The sequence below is a fragment of the Trichoderma breve genome, chromosome 5 (genome assembly GCF_028502605.1).
Source record: "Trichoderma breve strain T069 chromosome 5, whole genome shotgun sequence".
Classification (NCBI taxonomy): domain Eukaryota; kingdom Fungi; phylum Ascomycota; class Sordariomycetes; order Hypocreales; family Hypocreaceae; genus Trichoderma; species Trichoderma breve.
This window is the reverse complement of record NC_079236.1, coordinates 2,022,431-2,036,500: the sequence shown is the minus strand read 5'-3', so window position 1 is coordinate 2,036,500 and position 14,070 is coordinate 2,022,431. Positions and strand designations below refer to the sequence as shown.

The following is a 14,070-nucleotide window of genomic DNA, read 5'->3' as shown; positions in this document are numbered from 1 at the left end:
TATTTTTTTTATCGTCGGGTTCTTTTTTTTCCTCTTTCAACCCCCTATCTTTTATCCCGTCCCAGTGACTGGCCAGCCCTGATGCACCGCCAATCGACGGGGGGCCACGACATGCGCAACTTGCACATCAGCAGATCAAAACGAATAGCGCCAGCGCAGGAACCGGAGGTTGTGAGTGGCTGAAGTGCGCTATAACGTTGGGCAGCATTTCAATGTGACTGGCCGTGAATTTTATTTATAGCTGCCCAACGGAGCCCACCATGAGTTTAAAGTGCGGTTGATGGATAGTCACTGCAAGATACGAGTTTGGTGTCCTCAGTGCTAATAATAGCCCTGTCAAGCCTGGTCTACTTCCTTTGTAGATTTACTGTAGATCTACCACATTGTTTCTGTGAAGTGCTTCATCTGAGATTGACGATAGACACTCATTTCTCAGCACAGATCAATTCGACTCATTTCACGTAGTTGAATGGATTAGTATGCTCGTACGTAAAATCATACTAAGACAATAAGCAGGTACCTAGTTTAGCACATGTGCCCTTTGCGTGATATTCATCCAGTTTCACAATCTGAGCGTGTCTCCCACTAGCATCTATCAATCTATCACAATACAGCCGTGGCATCCGACTGATGCCACGTGCAAATGTCCCTCTCTTTACTGTACTCGACAAACGCGCCATCTGGAAGCTTTCTAGAATGCTCCCGTGCTGAGCCCCCTCAGGTGAAGGGTTCCAGCCACCGACTGCGGTACCTTGCATGATACCTTGCACAATCCCAGACACTTACACAGCTACCATGGCAACGCGGTCCCTGAAAAGTCCGCAAAAGTAGGTACTCCGTATGTATCACGCAATATATTTGACTTTAATTCCGTGTTCGTGATTTTATGTCCCTTGCTCTATCAGATGAAATTAAATTTAAAAAAAAAAAACAAGTCAGATTGCTCTGTCATCGTCGCACGCCCCATCCGTTGTCTAGCAACGCCGTGGCCTCCTCCAGACTCAAACCGGCCGTCTCGGGATATATCCGCCAAACAAGGCCATACCCAACGGCACAGACCGCCGCGTAAAGAACAAACGTCCACGACGGACTCAGTGCATCCATCAGCGGCAGAAATGTCAAGCCAACAGCAAAGTTTGCTGCCCAGTTGGTTGCCGTCGCAACTCCGCTGCCCACTGAACGGACAGACAAAGGAAACAGCTCGCTCTGCATCCATGGCACGTTGCCTAGGCCGAGAGCATATGATGCCACGTAAATCATGATGCTGACGAGGACGACGACGGCCGACCTGGTCTCACCTTCGCCTGCTGGTGCCGTGGCATCGTCATCACGAGTTACTGGTGACGGTTCCAGAGATAGATATGAGAAACCGGCTGCGGCTAACAGCAGGCCCAAAGCCATGAAGGGTATCGAGTATAGCAAGATGCGTCGGCGGCCGATACGGTCGATGAGGCCCAGGGCAATAAGCGTAAAGACAAAGTTAGTAATCGCAACGATGAGAGATGTCAGTGTAGGACTCTCAAACCCCATGATGGAGAATATGGTGGCCGAGAAATACATCAGCGAGTTCTAGGCAGTCATTCCAAATTAGTCACAGGGAAATTATAAACTCAAGTTGCTCAAGAAGTACTTACAAAACCACACAGCTGCTGCAGCCCCTGTAGGAGACACGCAATAGCTAGTGCGCGGCGATGCTTGCCCTCACCCAAGAGCTCGTGCCACGCACCGAGTCCCTTCCAAGGGCCTGATGCCTGGCGGTCTTGAAGATGCCGTGCCTCTTCCTCTTCGCGGACTTCAATCTCAATCTCCTTGATAATAGCATCTGCAGTGCCATCAAATCGTCCTTGGACGCCATTGACCTTTTGAATAACACGTTTGGCATCATCAGATCTCCCAGCCTTTACCAACCAGCGCGGTGTCTCTGGCATGAAGGCGACAAGAGCACCCTGCAAACCCGCCGGTAGCGCACCCAATCCCACCATCCACCGCCACCCAGTCTCTTTTGACGCATATGTAGACAGCGCCCAGCCAATGATGTACGCCGCCATCTGCCCAAGCGTGATGAAGAGCACATTGATAGTCACCAGACGGCCTCTGTATGACGACGGCGCAATCTCGGCAATGTATAGAGGCACCACAAAGCTTGCCGCTCCCACCGCGGCGCCAATAATGCAGCGGCCGGCTACCATGACCGGCACAGTAGAGCTGACGGCTTGTAGAACTGCCCCGACGATGAACAGAACATCGGCGTATAGAATGACTCGTTTGCGGCCTAGCCGGTCGGCAATGATGGACGAGAACGGCGATATGAGAAGCGCAAACAAAGAGGTTGACGACGTGATGATCGACTTGTCCATCGAAGTAAGATCTCGGTCCGACAGCGCCTTTCCAATCGAGACGAGCGTGGCAGATATGACACCGGTATCATCTAGAGAACACCCGACTCGTCAGCAGCTTCCCGTAACTCACAGACGGCCAAAAAGACTCACATCCGAACAAGAGTCCACTTATGCCGGCAGCAAAGGTTAAAATCAAAACAAACAGGCCAGGATGGCCGTCCGTCGCCTTCGCTGGGGAAGCTCTCGATCCAGGCTCGTCGTCAACGGCATCGTATGGCGCATCGTCATCGTGGCGGTTGCTCGAGATCAGCGGCGCCTGGGAGCTATCCATTTCGATAGCAAACTCCGACGCTGGTGCCACGATTGTGTCGCGCCCATGAGCTTCAAGAGGAAAGTTGAAGTTGGAGTTGTTTGGAGCAAATCGGATTCCAAAGTTCCGAAATGGAATGGCGGCGTGACCCCGGCACTAAGGCTCGGTGACGCTTCCCGTCCCACCATGGATGTAAAAGGAGCCCTGTTTGAGATCAAGATCTGATAAGATACGCAGTGCCACATGGCGACATGCTTGGATTGCTCGCAAATGTCTTATTGGCCGTATGGGGTCAATAGATTTTCATTTTCGATTTATGCTTACTAGAATATCGATCTCTGTCGTTTCTTGTAGTCTAGATACAAGCTTCCTTCATGACGACGTGATATCTCACTCAGCGGGCTTCTTGGCCAATGCCACAATGCTAAAGTTTGGATTCCCATTTCCGGCTGCCAAAAACTTGCGTATTGCTTGGCTCAGAGCTCCTTCACTCAGCACGTCATCGTCTTCCTGCATCAGTCCTCGGTCTACGGGACCGTCCGTGGCGCCCTCCAGCTCCCACAAATGACCATCTTTTCCCTTGACGAAAGAGATGAAATGGAAATGGTTGTCTTCGTTTGCCCCAGGTGGATGAGAATTTCCAGTTCTGGCAGCCTTCATGTGTTTCTTCTCAAGCTCTTCATTGTTGTACAACAGAGCTGCTCTTTCGACAGGCTTAAGCGGCGTAGCTTCGTTCAGCAGGCCGTCTAAGAAGGACTCTTTCTGAACAAACTTTCTCGCTTCGCCGTTGGCTACGGAATGCAACAACGCCATAAGGCCGCATGAATGGCCGATTGTTTGTTGAAACCAGATGATGGGTTCTTCATCACCACTCTTATCGTAGGTCAACTGCGCAGGTGACACGGCAGTCTTGTCTTCCTCGCGAACGGCAAAATACATCTGTGCGGGAGTGATGAATATCAGGGCTAGAACTGGACGAGGCACCAACGAAAGGAGATCGGCATCGTCGAGGCTATAGACATCGTAGAATCCGAGATCGGGCGACACTCCGAGGTCGTGCACGAGCGATGTGAATACTTCTGGGTTGTTTTCCAACGGGATGAAGGTCTTCTGCCCAGATGGCCGTATGTAAACGCCTTCGGTCGGCATCCTGGATGATATATCTTTTCGCCTAGTTATTGACAGTGGTTTGTTGTTTTTGACGAGTTGATGTTTACTTAGAGGCCAAGTTAATCCTCTGGTGGTGATTTTGGTTGTCTAAGAGAAACACGTTCGGCGCGGGGTTGCTTAGCTGTGACGCAGCAGGTACGCGGCACTCTGTTGCCTGCCACATATTCTCATATCAACTTGGAAAGGAAAGAGCATTTCATAAGAAATATATGATACTATTTGAAATAATTGAAATATCTGATTGGGTTGTTAGACCCTTACATATCATGTGACGAAACAGATCAAATCAACCTAAATGTTGCTCGCTCGCTGACATCTCAACCTGCGTGAACACAGCATCAGACTAAACTAAATATCAAAACGACCCAAAACGAACAATCTTTGAGAAGCAAAGTTTGCTGAATCTAGCTATGAGAACCTTCTGGTTGACGAAGCTAGACTCGTAGCTCTATGCATCAGGTCCGATTCATAGCATCAGCCTCTGCTTGAGCCTTGGCGATGGCTTCATCCATTTTCTTGAGCTCCTCTGCAGACTTGCCCTCTGCCATTTGCTGCTTTCGACGCTGCATCACTCTGTCGACAAGAGTCTTTGGCACGCCCTCGGTGAACATCAACCCCTGGCAGCGATCCCAAGCGAGCTCCTGAATCGGTTTGACACGAGCTATCATGTCGGACTCAAATCTACGGATATGTTCATCAAGCTCTTCGACACTCTGAGCTTTGAGAATCAGTCGAGCAAGTAGCATAGCATCCTCGAGGGCTTGGTTCACGCCCTCGCCAGCATGAGGCGTCATCAAATGGGCAGCATCACCAATAAGAGTGACGCCGGATTTGTGCTGCCACTTCTGTCCAATAGGCAGTCGCCACAGTGACCTGGTCGTTGTTCGCCCCTGAGCAGCGTCGAGTGCTTGATGAAACTGAGGACCCCAATGTTCCAGCTCTTTCTTCAAGGCCTTCTTCACCTCGATGAGATCTTCGGCGTCGTAGCCACACTTCTCGGGCTTCATCCAGTCGGGATCCTCGCGGACGAAATTAAAACCCATGGAAATGCTGCCATCGCCCATTTGCTGGAGGGTGAATCGCTGACCGTCCGCACTGGCAAAAATACTCCCGCGGTTGACGATTTTGTAAGTCTCAGGAGAAGTCTTTTCAGCGTCGGGGATAGAGATGTCGTGCATTGCCACTCTAGTGTACTCCGGCAGCAGCTCCGGCGCAATGGATAGGCGGACCTTGCTAAACGCACCATCGGCACCGACAACAAGGTCGAAACTGGCGGTAGTTCCATTGGTAAAGGTCAAGGTGCTGCCCTCAACCTTTTGCAGGCGGTGTCCCCATTTAACGGTTCCTTCAGGAAGAGAGTCGAGCAAGATTTCTCTGAGCTTCACTCGATCAATCTCCGGGCGTTCGCCAAAAGCGATGTTTGACTCGGCGTCAGCACCTCGGACGACGTAATAGTAAAGGTCCTTGTCCACAATGGCCATGTATTGACCATCGTAGCGCGCATGCGATAGAAAGATGTCCCATAGGCCGGCTTCTTTGACGGCGGCCAGGCCGGAGGTAGTGTGCAGGTCGAGAGTTCCGCCTTGAGTTCTGACATTGGCAGAGGCCTCGCCTTCGAATACGGTGGCTTGAATGCCTCCAAGATGAAGGAGTCGGGCAAGAGTGCAGCCTATTTTGAAGGTCAGTTGCTGGCGTTGACAAAACGAAATGGCTTTTCTTAGTAATTGGGGCAATTCACCAGCTGGGCCAGCTCCAATGATGGCAATCTTGAGGTTTTGCATATTGAATAGAGTCTTTTCAGTGTAGTGGTGGTGTCTTGTGCGGAGTCGCTGTAAGTGGCCGTCGTAGTGTAAGTGAGCTACGGTGTAAAGCTTATTATCAATGAGATGTCGATGAAAACAGGAGAGGCTGTGATGCGAGAATTGCTTTGATGATTTACTGATTCATCCGTCCTCGAAACAAGACGTCTGCAAGCCTTTTTGTATTCATTTGAGAAAAATCCGATCAGTGAAGTCTTGAGCTGCCCAACTCTCCGTTTAGACTTTTGCTCGTGTCACTTTTCTTCAGCTTCAGCCACTCAGCCGGACTTTTTAGCGACATGGACTTTGGAAGGATCCGGTCAGCCCCTTAGGCGACGCGTGGAAAATGGGATCATTTGCCTACGAAGCGACATTATCGTTGCGCACTAACTATTCGATTCGTTGGTTGAAAGTCGACTATTTTTTTATTGATACTTGTTGCAGACTATGCGACGCGTCCTCGGGTGGTTATGGAGACTGAGTGAAGGATTGAAGCAAACCAATGTGAGAGCAGTGTACATGTAGATTGCAGCAGGATTGTTCACGTTCTAGAGATCAATAGTGTCTTTGTTTCTTCGAATTCTTGGATACAGGACTTCAATTGTATTCTGAATTGGTATGAATGTAGTCTTTAGCATCCATCGATTACCAATGCAAGTTGCCATTCTGGGCATGCAAAGTCATCACCAAGACACACAAGTGACAAAGCCCGATCGCAAGCAAGCTTGGATGGCCAAGTACATAAGCTTGCTGAGGTAACCATCCCGCGCTGTGCACGGCTCCATCGTTCGTGCACAGAGATTTGATAAGGCAGAGCGGGAGCTTAAGTTGCCGGTCCAGATGAAGATGCTGATGCTATTCCTGTATTCCTGGGCGACAATGCCGTGTCTGCAAGTAAATGGGATTCGCTGTGCTGCGATAAACCTCGGCGTCGGACTTTATACGATATTCTCCGTTCCCGGACATGTTCACCGGCCAATCAGGACACGACCCAGCCGGCGCATAAATCATGGCCGCGCCGCCAGGGGTTTTCAAGATGTGCAGGTCCTGGAATCTACTAGAGGAATCCCTGAGGCGATTCTCGTTCTCGTTCTTTCTGATAGGGAATCAAGCTTTTGCCCCGGGGTCAGTAAGAGATCCCACTTTGTCACGACATAAACAGGCCCTTTGTTCCGATATCAGCCGCTGACCAACTCGCTGCACGCCTAATTCGCAATTCGCCTAGTGCTAGGCCCGACAGCTGAGGTTCGCTTCTCGGCCTTCCGCTGCCGACAGAAAAAAAATTGGTGCTGGAAAGATTGCGGAATTACGTCATTGCACAGCAAAGGTAAGCGGCAGAGGCGAAACCGGCCGAGACAAGAACGGCGGATAGAAGAGAACTATCGGACGGACACTCCATGGGGACAGAGCCCGAGAGAGGCTATGTTACGGTATTAGAAATAATTCTGATGGATGTCCGCCAACGGTGGGTATATCCATGCAAGCCATGCAATCATACGTAGATGTGTATGTGTATTACGGAGTACGATGATTGATTGTGCAAAACCCGCCGTGTTCGTGGCCGCTGTCTCCGTGCCGAGGAGTTAAACATGTAGCATGTCTTAGTTGACTCTATCTAAAGCAGGCCGAAATGACATAGGGGACGGAGCTGGATATGCAGTGGAGCAAGGCTGCTTGGCAACAGCCTGAAAGAACAGGGGACATGTTTGAAAAACAGAAAAAAAAAAAGCCATTGGGCATCAATTGTTCTACGGCTGGCTCCCGAGCCTAGAACCACGATTCGTGCTGTTTCGTAGATATGCCACATGTTTCGACGCAGCGGTGGAGCCAAGCCAGACATCCGGGATGCGCACCGGTAGTCAAGGACCCTAGCTCGAGCCCTATCTGGCATTCGGATTTTAGCTGGCTCCATTGTTTGGTGTCTTGGGTGTCCATCCAAGCAGGTTTGCTGCAGAATCAGACGAAAAAAATAGGGGAGGGGCCCTGTCAGGAGCGCAGAGATTTCAAAGCCGGCCCCATCGACGGGCTGGGTAACATCGGGGGGCCGAACCTCTCTGCTTGTAGTAGGTATTTGTATATTCAGCGGAACATGCTCCGTAATCAACTAGTTTTAAGCCGAGTGTTGACGGTAGTAATTAGTGACATATTCTGGCATTCGAGTCCGGCGTCCATAAAAGAAAGCGGTGCGGCGCTTGTCTTGTCTTACATGCATTGGTTGTACTTATTTATCCGCCATCCTTTTCCGTGCAGTCGCTGAGATCCTTTGTGTCGCCCTGCTAGTTAGTTAGTTGATGCAATAGGCTTGGTGTACTCTTCACCCTTGTTTGTCTTTACAGACTGTTTTAGCATTGGAACGAGCGAATATCCTCCGCCGGCGACTCTTTTTATCCGTCTTCATTTATTACGATATACGACCGACATTTTTCTTTTCTCTTCTTCTCACATACCTCATACGACTCACTCGTAACTCTTCTTCATCATCGCATCCACCTTACCTAATAGTTCGCCCCACCGGCTCGTCAACTACTCTATACTCGTACTAGCCTGCCGACTGCTTATCCTGTTCCGGTAACACTCGGCCGGTCTAAAACAGCCGAGTAGCGAGTACATGATATCTTGGTCCACCTAGCTCCCGATCAATCGTACCGTAGACTCCTCGTTCCACCTATCGCACAACTGCCGTCCCTGCGACAAGCTTTTCGGCCCTGGCCCTTCTAGCTCTCACATCCCTCTTCTTTTCTCTCTCCTCTTTCGGCGCTGGAGATTTTGTTCTTCTTGAACAGAAATCCTCTTCGGACACTCAATATTTGTTATATCATCCCGAGACTCGTCCTCTCTTCTCTCTGGCCTCTCTTTTCTTATAGCTCCTTCTTGTAGCTGCTACAGCTGCCAATTGGGAAGCAGATTGCGGATTTCACATCACACATAGCGAGAAGCGTCACCGACTTGGTCGCCATGGATCCCCTCGACCGGGAACTCATGGAGGCAGAGCGCTCTGCCTCCCCCGAGCGCTATCAGAGCCGGGCCAGCAACGAAATAGAGCGCGTTATCACGGCATCATCAGCCTCGTCCGCGTCTTCAGAAGGCAGCGTATTCCGCAGAAACATGAGTCGTGTATCTACGCAGAACGATCTGGAGCGCCACCCCACCGCCCTGAGTCGCATTGCAACTCAACGAAGCCAGCACGTTAACACTGTTGGAGGCTCAATTCGTACTGAGAGTAGAGCTTCTCGAAAGCCATTGCCGTCATTTGGCGGTGGCAAGCCATATCCTCCCCAGCTGCCAGCCCAGGAAGAGTACGTCGTCGAGTTTGACGGACCCAACGACCCCCTACATGCCCAGAACTGGCCTCTTCGAAAGAAGATCTTGACGGCTGCCATGCTGGCCTACACCACCGTCACGAGTACCTTTACATCTTCCATCTTCTCCTCTGCAACGAGCACCGTTGCTGCAAAGTTTGACGTTGGCCTCGAGGTTGGCATTCTAGGCACATCCCTGTATGTGTTGGGTTTCGCCTTTGGTCCCAGTCTCTGGGCTCCCTTGTCCGAACTCAAGGGCCGCCGTCTGCCCATTGTCCTCTCCATCTTTGGCTTCTCCCTCTTCACCATCGCAACCGCCACCGCCAAGGACATTCAGACCGTTCTCATCTGTCGATTCTTCGGCGGTTTCTTCGGCGCCGCCCCCCTGGCTGTCGTTGCTGCGGTCTTCTCCGACATGTTCGACAACAGGACTCGAGGAACGGCGATTGCCATCTTCTCCATGACTGTCTTTACCGGTCCCATGCTGGCGCCTTTCATCGGCGGCTTCATTGTCGAATCATACTTGGGATGGCGCTGGACGGAGTATCTCCCTGCTATTATGGGATTCGCCGCCTTCATTCTAGACTTGTTCTTCCTCTCCGAGTCGTACCCACCAGTCATTCTCGTTGGCAAGGCTTCGGAATTGCGACGTCGCACCAAGAACTGGGGCATTCACGCCAAACAAGAGGAAATCGAAATCGACTTTGGCGAGCTCGTCAGCAAGAATTTCACCCGTCCCTTGCGACTCCTCTTCACGGAGCCCATCATCCTGCTTCTCTCCATTTACATGAGCTTCATCTATGGGCTGCTCTACCTTTTCTTTACCGCATACCCCCTGGTTTTCGTCGGTGTCCATGGCTTCAACTTGGGTCAATCCGGTCTGACCTTCTTTGGCCTGATCATCGGTGAGCTTATTGCGACCCTCACCATCATTCTCCAGGTTCCGTGGTACAACCGCAAGCTCGAGGCCAACCACGGTATTCCCATTCCCGAGTGGCGATTGCCTAACATGATGGTTGGTGGCATTGCGTTTGCCGGCGGTATCTTTTGGTTCGGATGGTAAGTCGTCTATCTCAAATTCATCTCCCGTTTCGTTTAGTCAGTCAACTAACAACATGTCAGGACTGGATACAAGGAGAGCATTCACTGGGCGGCCCCGGCTGTCAGCGGTATCCTCACCGGCTTTGGTCTCATGTCGATCTTCCTTCAGGCCCTCAACTATATTGTCGATGCATACCTCATGTTCGCCGCCTCAGCTCTTGCCGGCAACACTTTTATGAGATCTCTATTCGGCGCCGCTTTCCCGCTTTTTGGTCGTCAAATGTTTCTTGGCATGCACATCCAGTGGGCTTCGACACTACTGGGCTGCGTAGCTCTTGTACTTGCTCCCATTCCCTTCGCTTTCTACTTCTATGGCGCCAAGATTAGGTCAAAGAGCAAGATCGCCCCAGTCTTCTCTGCTCCGGCGGATGAGCCTAAGACGGACGATACGAGCGCAGACGAGACCACTGAGAAGGAGGAGGAACACAATGCAGCATTGGCCAATGCCCCGACGAAACAAAGCGAGGCCGGTGGTCCCGCCGAGAACGTGTAAAGACCCTGCGAGGAAGTGTGGAGCGTTCATTTCGTCTTTTTCTGGCATGCTCTTTTCATTTCTTCGGATTGAGATTTTTGCTTTGGGTTGATACCATTCCATTTAAAAAGGGGGCGACGGCAGCTGTGTGAGCATGGCGTTTTATTTATACAATTGGATTTGGAAGCGTTATATATATACAACATGAATAATGTCTTACTCTGGGGAAAGGGGGGGGTATGAATGATGTATTAGATTCGATGCAAACACAGAGAGAGCCGTTGGCTTGAGCGCAGATAAAATAGCGAATGACACCAGAGTCGTGTCAATGATGAAATATATTTCTAATGCAAATACTGTGTGTCTCGCGTTGTGGTGATTAAAGTTCTTACTGTAACATTTAAGCATACAAACCGAACTTCAAACAAGGTCAGCCCAATGATGTGATTGTGTGAAACATTGAATCCTTGGCAGATATTACTGACGGGAACCATTCATTACTTGCATGATATGAATTGACTGGATTGATGGCTGGCACCCGAGACAGTATGCGTACAGTATCGCTTCGCACTGTAAGTGTTCCGCTTAATCGCATATCGGCAGAGCTCTCCGACCACCACACCACCATCATCAGATGGAGCTGCAAATAGCTTCGGCTTGACATCATAACCATGCCTCGACAATATCCGCCATGACCACGTCTCTGGCCCGCTTGCGCTGCCCTCAATGGCGGCTACAAGCCCGAATTCTCTATGCGCGGAGCTTCTCAGACGTCAAGCGTCCCTCATCCGCGCCAAAGCCCATCGTGGACATCAAGCACATTCGGCAAAACCCGGAGCTCTATGAAAACACATGCCTAGAGCGCAATTACAAGCGCCAGGCGTCTCACCCCGCGAGGATTGGACAGCTGCATGCCGAGTGGCAGCAGCTGCAGAAGGATGGCCGTGCGCTGAGAGAGAGGTCCAACTTGCTGAGAAAAGAGCTGGCGAATTCGGCGACGAGCAGTGACGATGAGGACTTGAAGGATGTGAAGCAGATGAGCCGGGAGAAGGTCCAGGAGGAGGCTCGGGCGCTCAAAAGCGAGCTGGTTGTGATTGAGAAGAAGGAGGCGGATGCGGTTGCGCAGATGGAGGAGCTGGCGCTGGAGATTCCCAACCTCACCAGTGCCGATACGCCTAGGGGGGATGAGGCCGAGGTCTTGAGCTACATCAATGAGCCGCCAAGTTTTGAGCAAGGCCCGGAGCAGCTCTGGAGGTCGCATGTCCACATTGGTGCCGAATTGGGCATTCTTGATTTTGCTGGAGCGGCGACGGCGTCTGGCTGGGGATGGTATTACCTGCTTGGTGAGGCAGCACAGCTTGAACAAGCTCTCATCCAGTATGCCCTCACCGTTGCTACCAAGCACGGATGGACTCAGGTATCGCCTCCCAGCATGGTGTATAGCCACATTGGCGCCGCGTGTGGCTTCCAGCCCCGAGACCAGAATGGCGAGCAGCAAGTCTACTCCATTGCCCAGTCTCAAGCCGACATTGACCGCGGAGTACCTGAAATGTGTCTTGCCGGCACGTCAGAGATCCCCCTCGCCGGTATGAAGGCAATGTCGACCATCGACGCCGTGGACCTACCCCTGAAGCGAGTCGCCGTATCGCGATGCTACCGCGCCGAGGCTGGAGCCCGCGGCGCCGAGACAAAGGGCCTGTACCGCGTGCACGAGTTCTCCAAGGTCGAGATGTTCGCGTGGACCAGCCCCGATGAGTTCGAGGCCCGCGAGGTCTTTGACGAGATGCTCGACATGCAGACCGAGATCCTCTCGTCCCTGGGGCTCTACTGCCGCGTGCTCTCCATGCCCTCCACCGACCTGGGCGCCTCGGCCACCCGCAAGATCGACATGGAGGCCTGGTTCCCCAGTCGCGAGCACCACAGCGGCGGCTGGGGCGAGGTCACCTCCGCCAGCCTCTGCACGGATTACCAGACGAGGCGCCTCGCCACGCGGCTCAAGACGAGCAGCGGCAAGCTGAGCTTCCCCTGGACGGCCAACGGCACGGCGCTGGCGGTGCCGAGGGTGCTGGCCGCGCTGCTGGAGAACGGTTGGGACGAGGAGGAAGGGACTGTGACTATCCCCGAGTGCCTGCGGCCGTGGATGGGCGGGCAGGAGAAGATTGGGCCGTCTGCGCGGAGGAAGAAGGATGGGAATGCGGGCGAGATGATGGCATAAGATAGGGGGGTGCCGAACTCGAGCAGCAGCAGCAGTTTCGGTGATTATGATGATACTCATGGAGGCATTTTATTGGGGTTTCATTTTATTCTTCACCCGGCATTTCAACGCGTGTGTACCAAGGAATGGGGCTTTCATACTATTTTGTTGTCGTGCAATGGGAACATCACATGTTGGAGAGGAGGACGGACGAAGGGCATAGTCATGACTGTACGATAATACAAGAAGAAAAAAAGGGGGAAAGGACACAAGAAAATCGAAAATGATTCTCTCATACTACATATGAGACTATTATGCCAAAGACTTTTGTGAGTTCATCGCTTTGATTCTAAAGACAACGCTGCTGCATACAAAGAATGATCCAGTCCACCACAACCCATCCATCGCTGAAAGACGCCCAAGACACGAGAAAGAAAGATATCTCATCCCGCCTTCGCCGCATCTCCCTTGTATAGTTCAACCTCCTGCTTCGAAAAGTCTCCAGACGCCATAATGTCCACCCTCCTCATCAATCTATCCAGCAACTCCTTCCAGTCTCTAACATTCGCACCACTCATCGCCCATCCTCGCCCAAGCAAATACCGCGCCTCCTCAAGATTCTGCTTCAACGCCGTGATCACCACGAAAAGCATCTCCCTCGTCAAATCGCACGGCCTCAGCGCCCCCAAAAAGGCCACCCAGCGATGATACACCTTGAAATTAATATACTCCTCAATCTTCATTTCGCCGCTATACTGCGGAGGAAAATCCCACGCAATCTCCTGATCCAAACACTTATCTTCAAACCGCCGGTTCGCACTCGTAAACATTGGCTGCGAGACGAACAGCATCGGCACTTTAGCGCACCAAAACGACGCGGACAACACCACATGTTTACCCAGCGCGCTGCTGAGTTTTGTATCGCTACACTCCCACCCGTCCGTCACGAGCTGCGGAAATCGCCAGCGGCAGGCCATCTGCGGCGCGCTGTACCTGGTCGGAGTGGGCGCGGTGCCCTGCAAATGATCTTCGTAGAACTGGACGGGCGGCCCCCCGAAGCTGTTGATCACGCTCTACGTGGTTTTGTCCACCAATACTGGGACCACGAGGACCTTTGGTAAGGGCGCGGCGATTTCGAGATGTAGTCTATCGCGGAGCTCGGCGAGGCCTTTCATGGGACTGTGTTCTCCGTTGCCTTGCGGGATGTAGGAGATGAAATAGGTGCGTTGGGCTGTAGACGGGAGTTCTTGCTGGTAGTACGACATGATGGCGTTTGAGGATGCGTAGTCTGATGTTGATAAGAAAGGTTGAGTTGTGGCAGAGGGGGTCATGTCCATCGTGCTCATTGCTGTCTTTTGCATACAAGGTACTAAGTGAATGTGATGT

The 14,070-nt window shown here is 51.8% G+C and overlaps 6 protein-coding genes across 6 annotated transcripts; 2 read left to right on the top strand and 4 right to left on the bottom strand.

The window, feature by feature from the left end:
- Positions 1–948: 948 nt before the first annotated feature.
- T069G_08296 (sugar transporter domain-containing protein) lies at positions 949–2,670 on the bottom strand (the record flags this gene model as incomplete). The annotated part of the gene is made up of 6 exons (XM_056175506.1): positions 949–1,226; positions 1,299–1,569; positions 1,635–1,678; positions 1,727–1,859; positions 1,905–2,428; positions 2,490–2,670. 6 exons carry the CDS (start codon positions 2,668–2,670, stop codon positions 949–951), a joined length of 1,431 nt encoding a protein of 476 aa, XP_056026455.1.
- A 369-nt stretch (positions 2,671–3,039) lies between these two features.
- On the bottom strand, positions 3,040–3,798 carry T069G_08295 (ubiquitin carboxyl-terminal hydrolase, family 1 domain-containing protein; the record flags this gene model as incomplete). The annotated part of the gene is made up of 1 exon (XM_056175505.1): positions 3,040–3,798. The coding sequence occupies one exon, from the start codon at positions 3,796–3,798 to the stop codon at positions 3,040–3,042; it is 759 nt and encodes a 252-aa protein (XP_056026454.1).
- A 476-nt stretch (positions 3,799–4,274) lies between these two features.
- On the bottom strand, positions 4,275–5,600 carry T069G_08294 (FAD binding domain-containing protein; the record flags this gene model as incomplete). The annotated part of the gene is made up of 3 exons (XM_056175504.1): positions 4,275–4,709; positions 4,782–5,488; positions 5,558–5,600. The coding sequence occupies 3 exons, from the start codon at positions 5,598–5,600 to the stop codon at positions 4,275–4,277; spliced, it is 1,185 nt and encodes a 394-aa protein (XP_056026453.1).
- A 2,973-nt stretch (positions 5,601–8,573) lies between these two features.
- On the top strand, positions 8,574–10,511 carry T069G_08293 (major facilitator superfamily domain-containing protein; the record flags this gene model as incomplete). Its single annotated transcript, XM_056175503.1, has 2 exons — positions 8,574–9,976; positions 10,040–10,511. 2 exons carry the CDS (start codon positions 8,574–8,576, stop codon positions 10,509–10,511), a joined length of 1,875 nt encoding a protein of 624 aa, XP_056026452.1.
- A 670-nt stretch (positions 10,512–11,181) lies between these two features.
- On the top strand, positions 11,182–12,705 carry T069G_08292 (tRNA synthetase class II core domain (G, h, p, S and t) domain-containing protein; the record flags this gene model as incomplete). The annotated part of the gene is made up of 1 exon (XM_056175502.1): positions 11,182–12,705. The coding sequence occupies one exon, from the start codon at positions 11,182–11,184 to the stop codon at positions 12,703–12,705; it is 1,524 nt and encodes a 507-aa protein (XP_056026451.1).
- Positions 12,706–13,127: 422 nt separating this feature from the next.
- Positions 13,128–14,030, bottom strand: T069G_08291 (uncharacterized protein; the record flags this gene model as incomplete). Its single annotated transcript, XM_056175501.1, has 2 exons — positions 13,128–13,721; positions 13,782–14,030. 2 exons carry the CDS (start codon positions 14,028–14,030, stop codon positions 13,128–13,130), a joined length of 843 nt encoding a protein of 280 aa, XP_056026450.1.
- Positions 14,031–14,070: the final 40 nt, after the last annotated feature.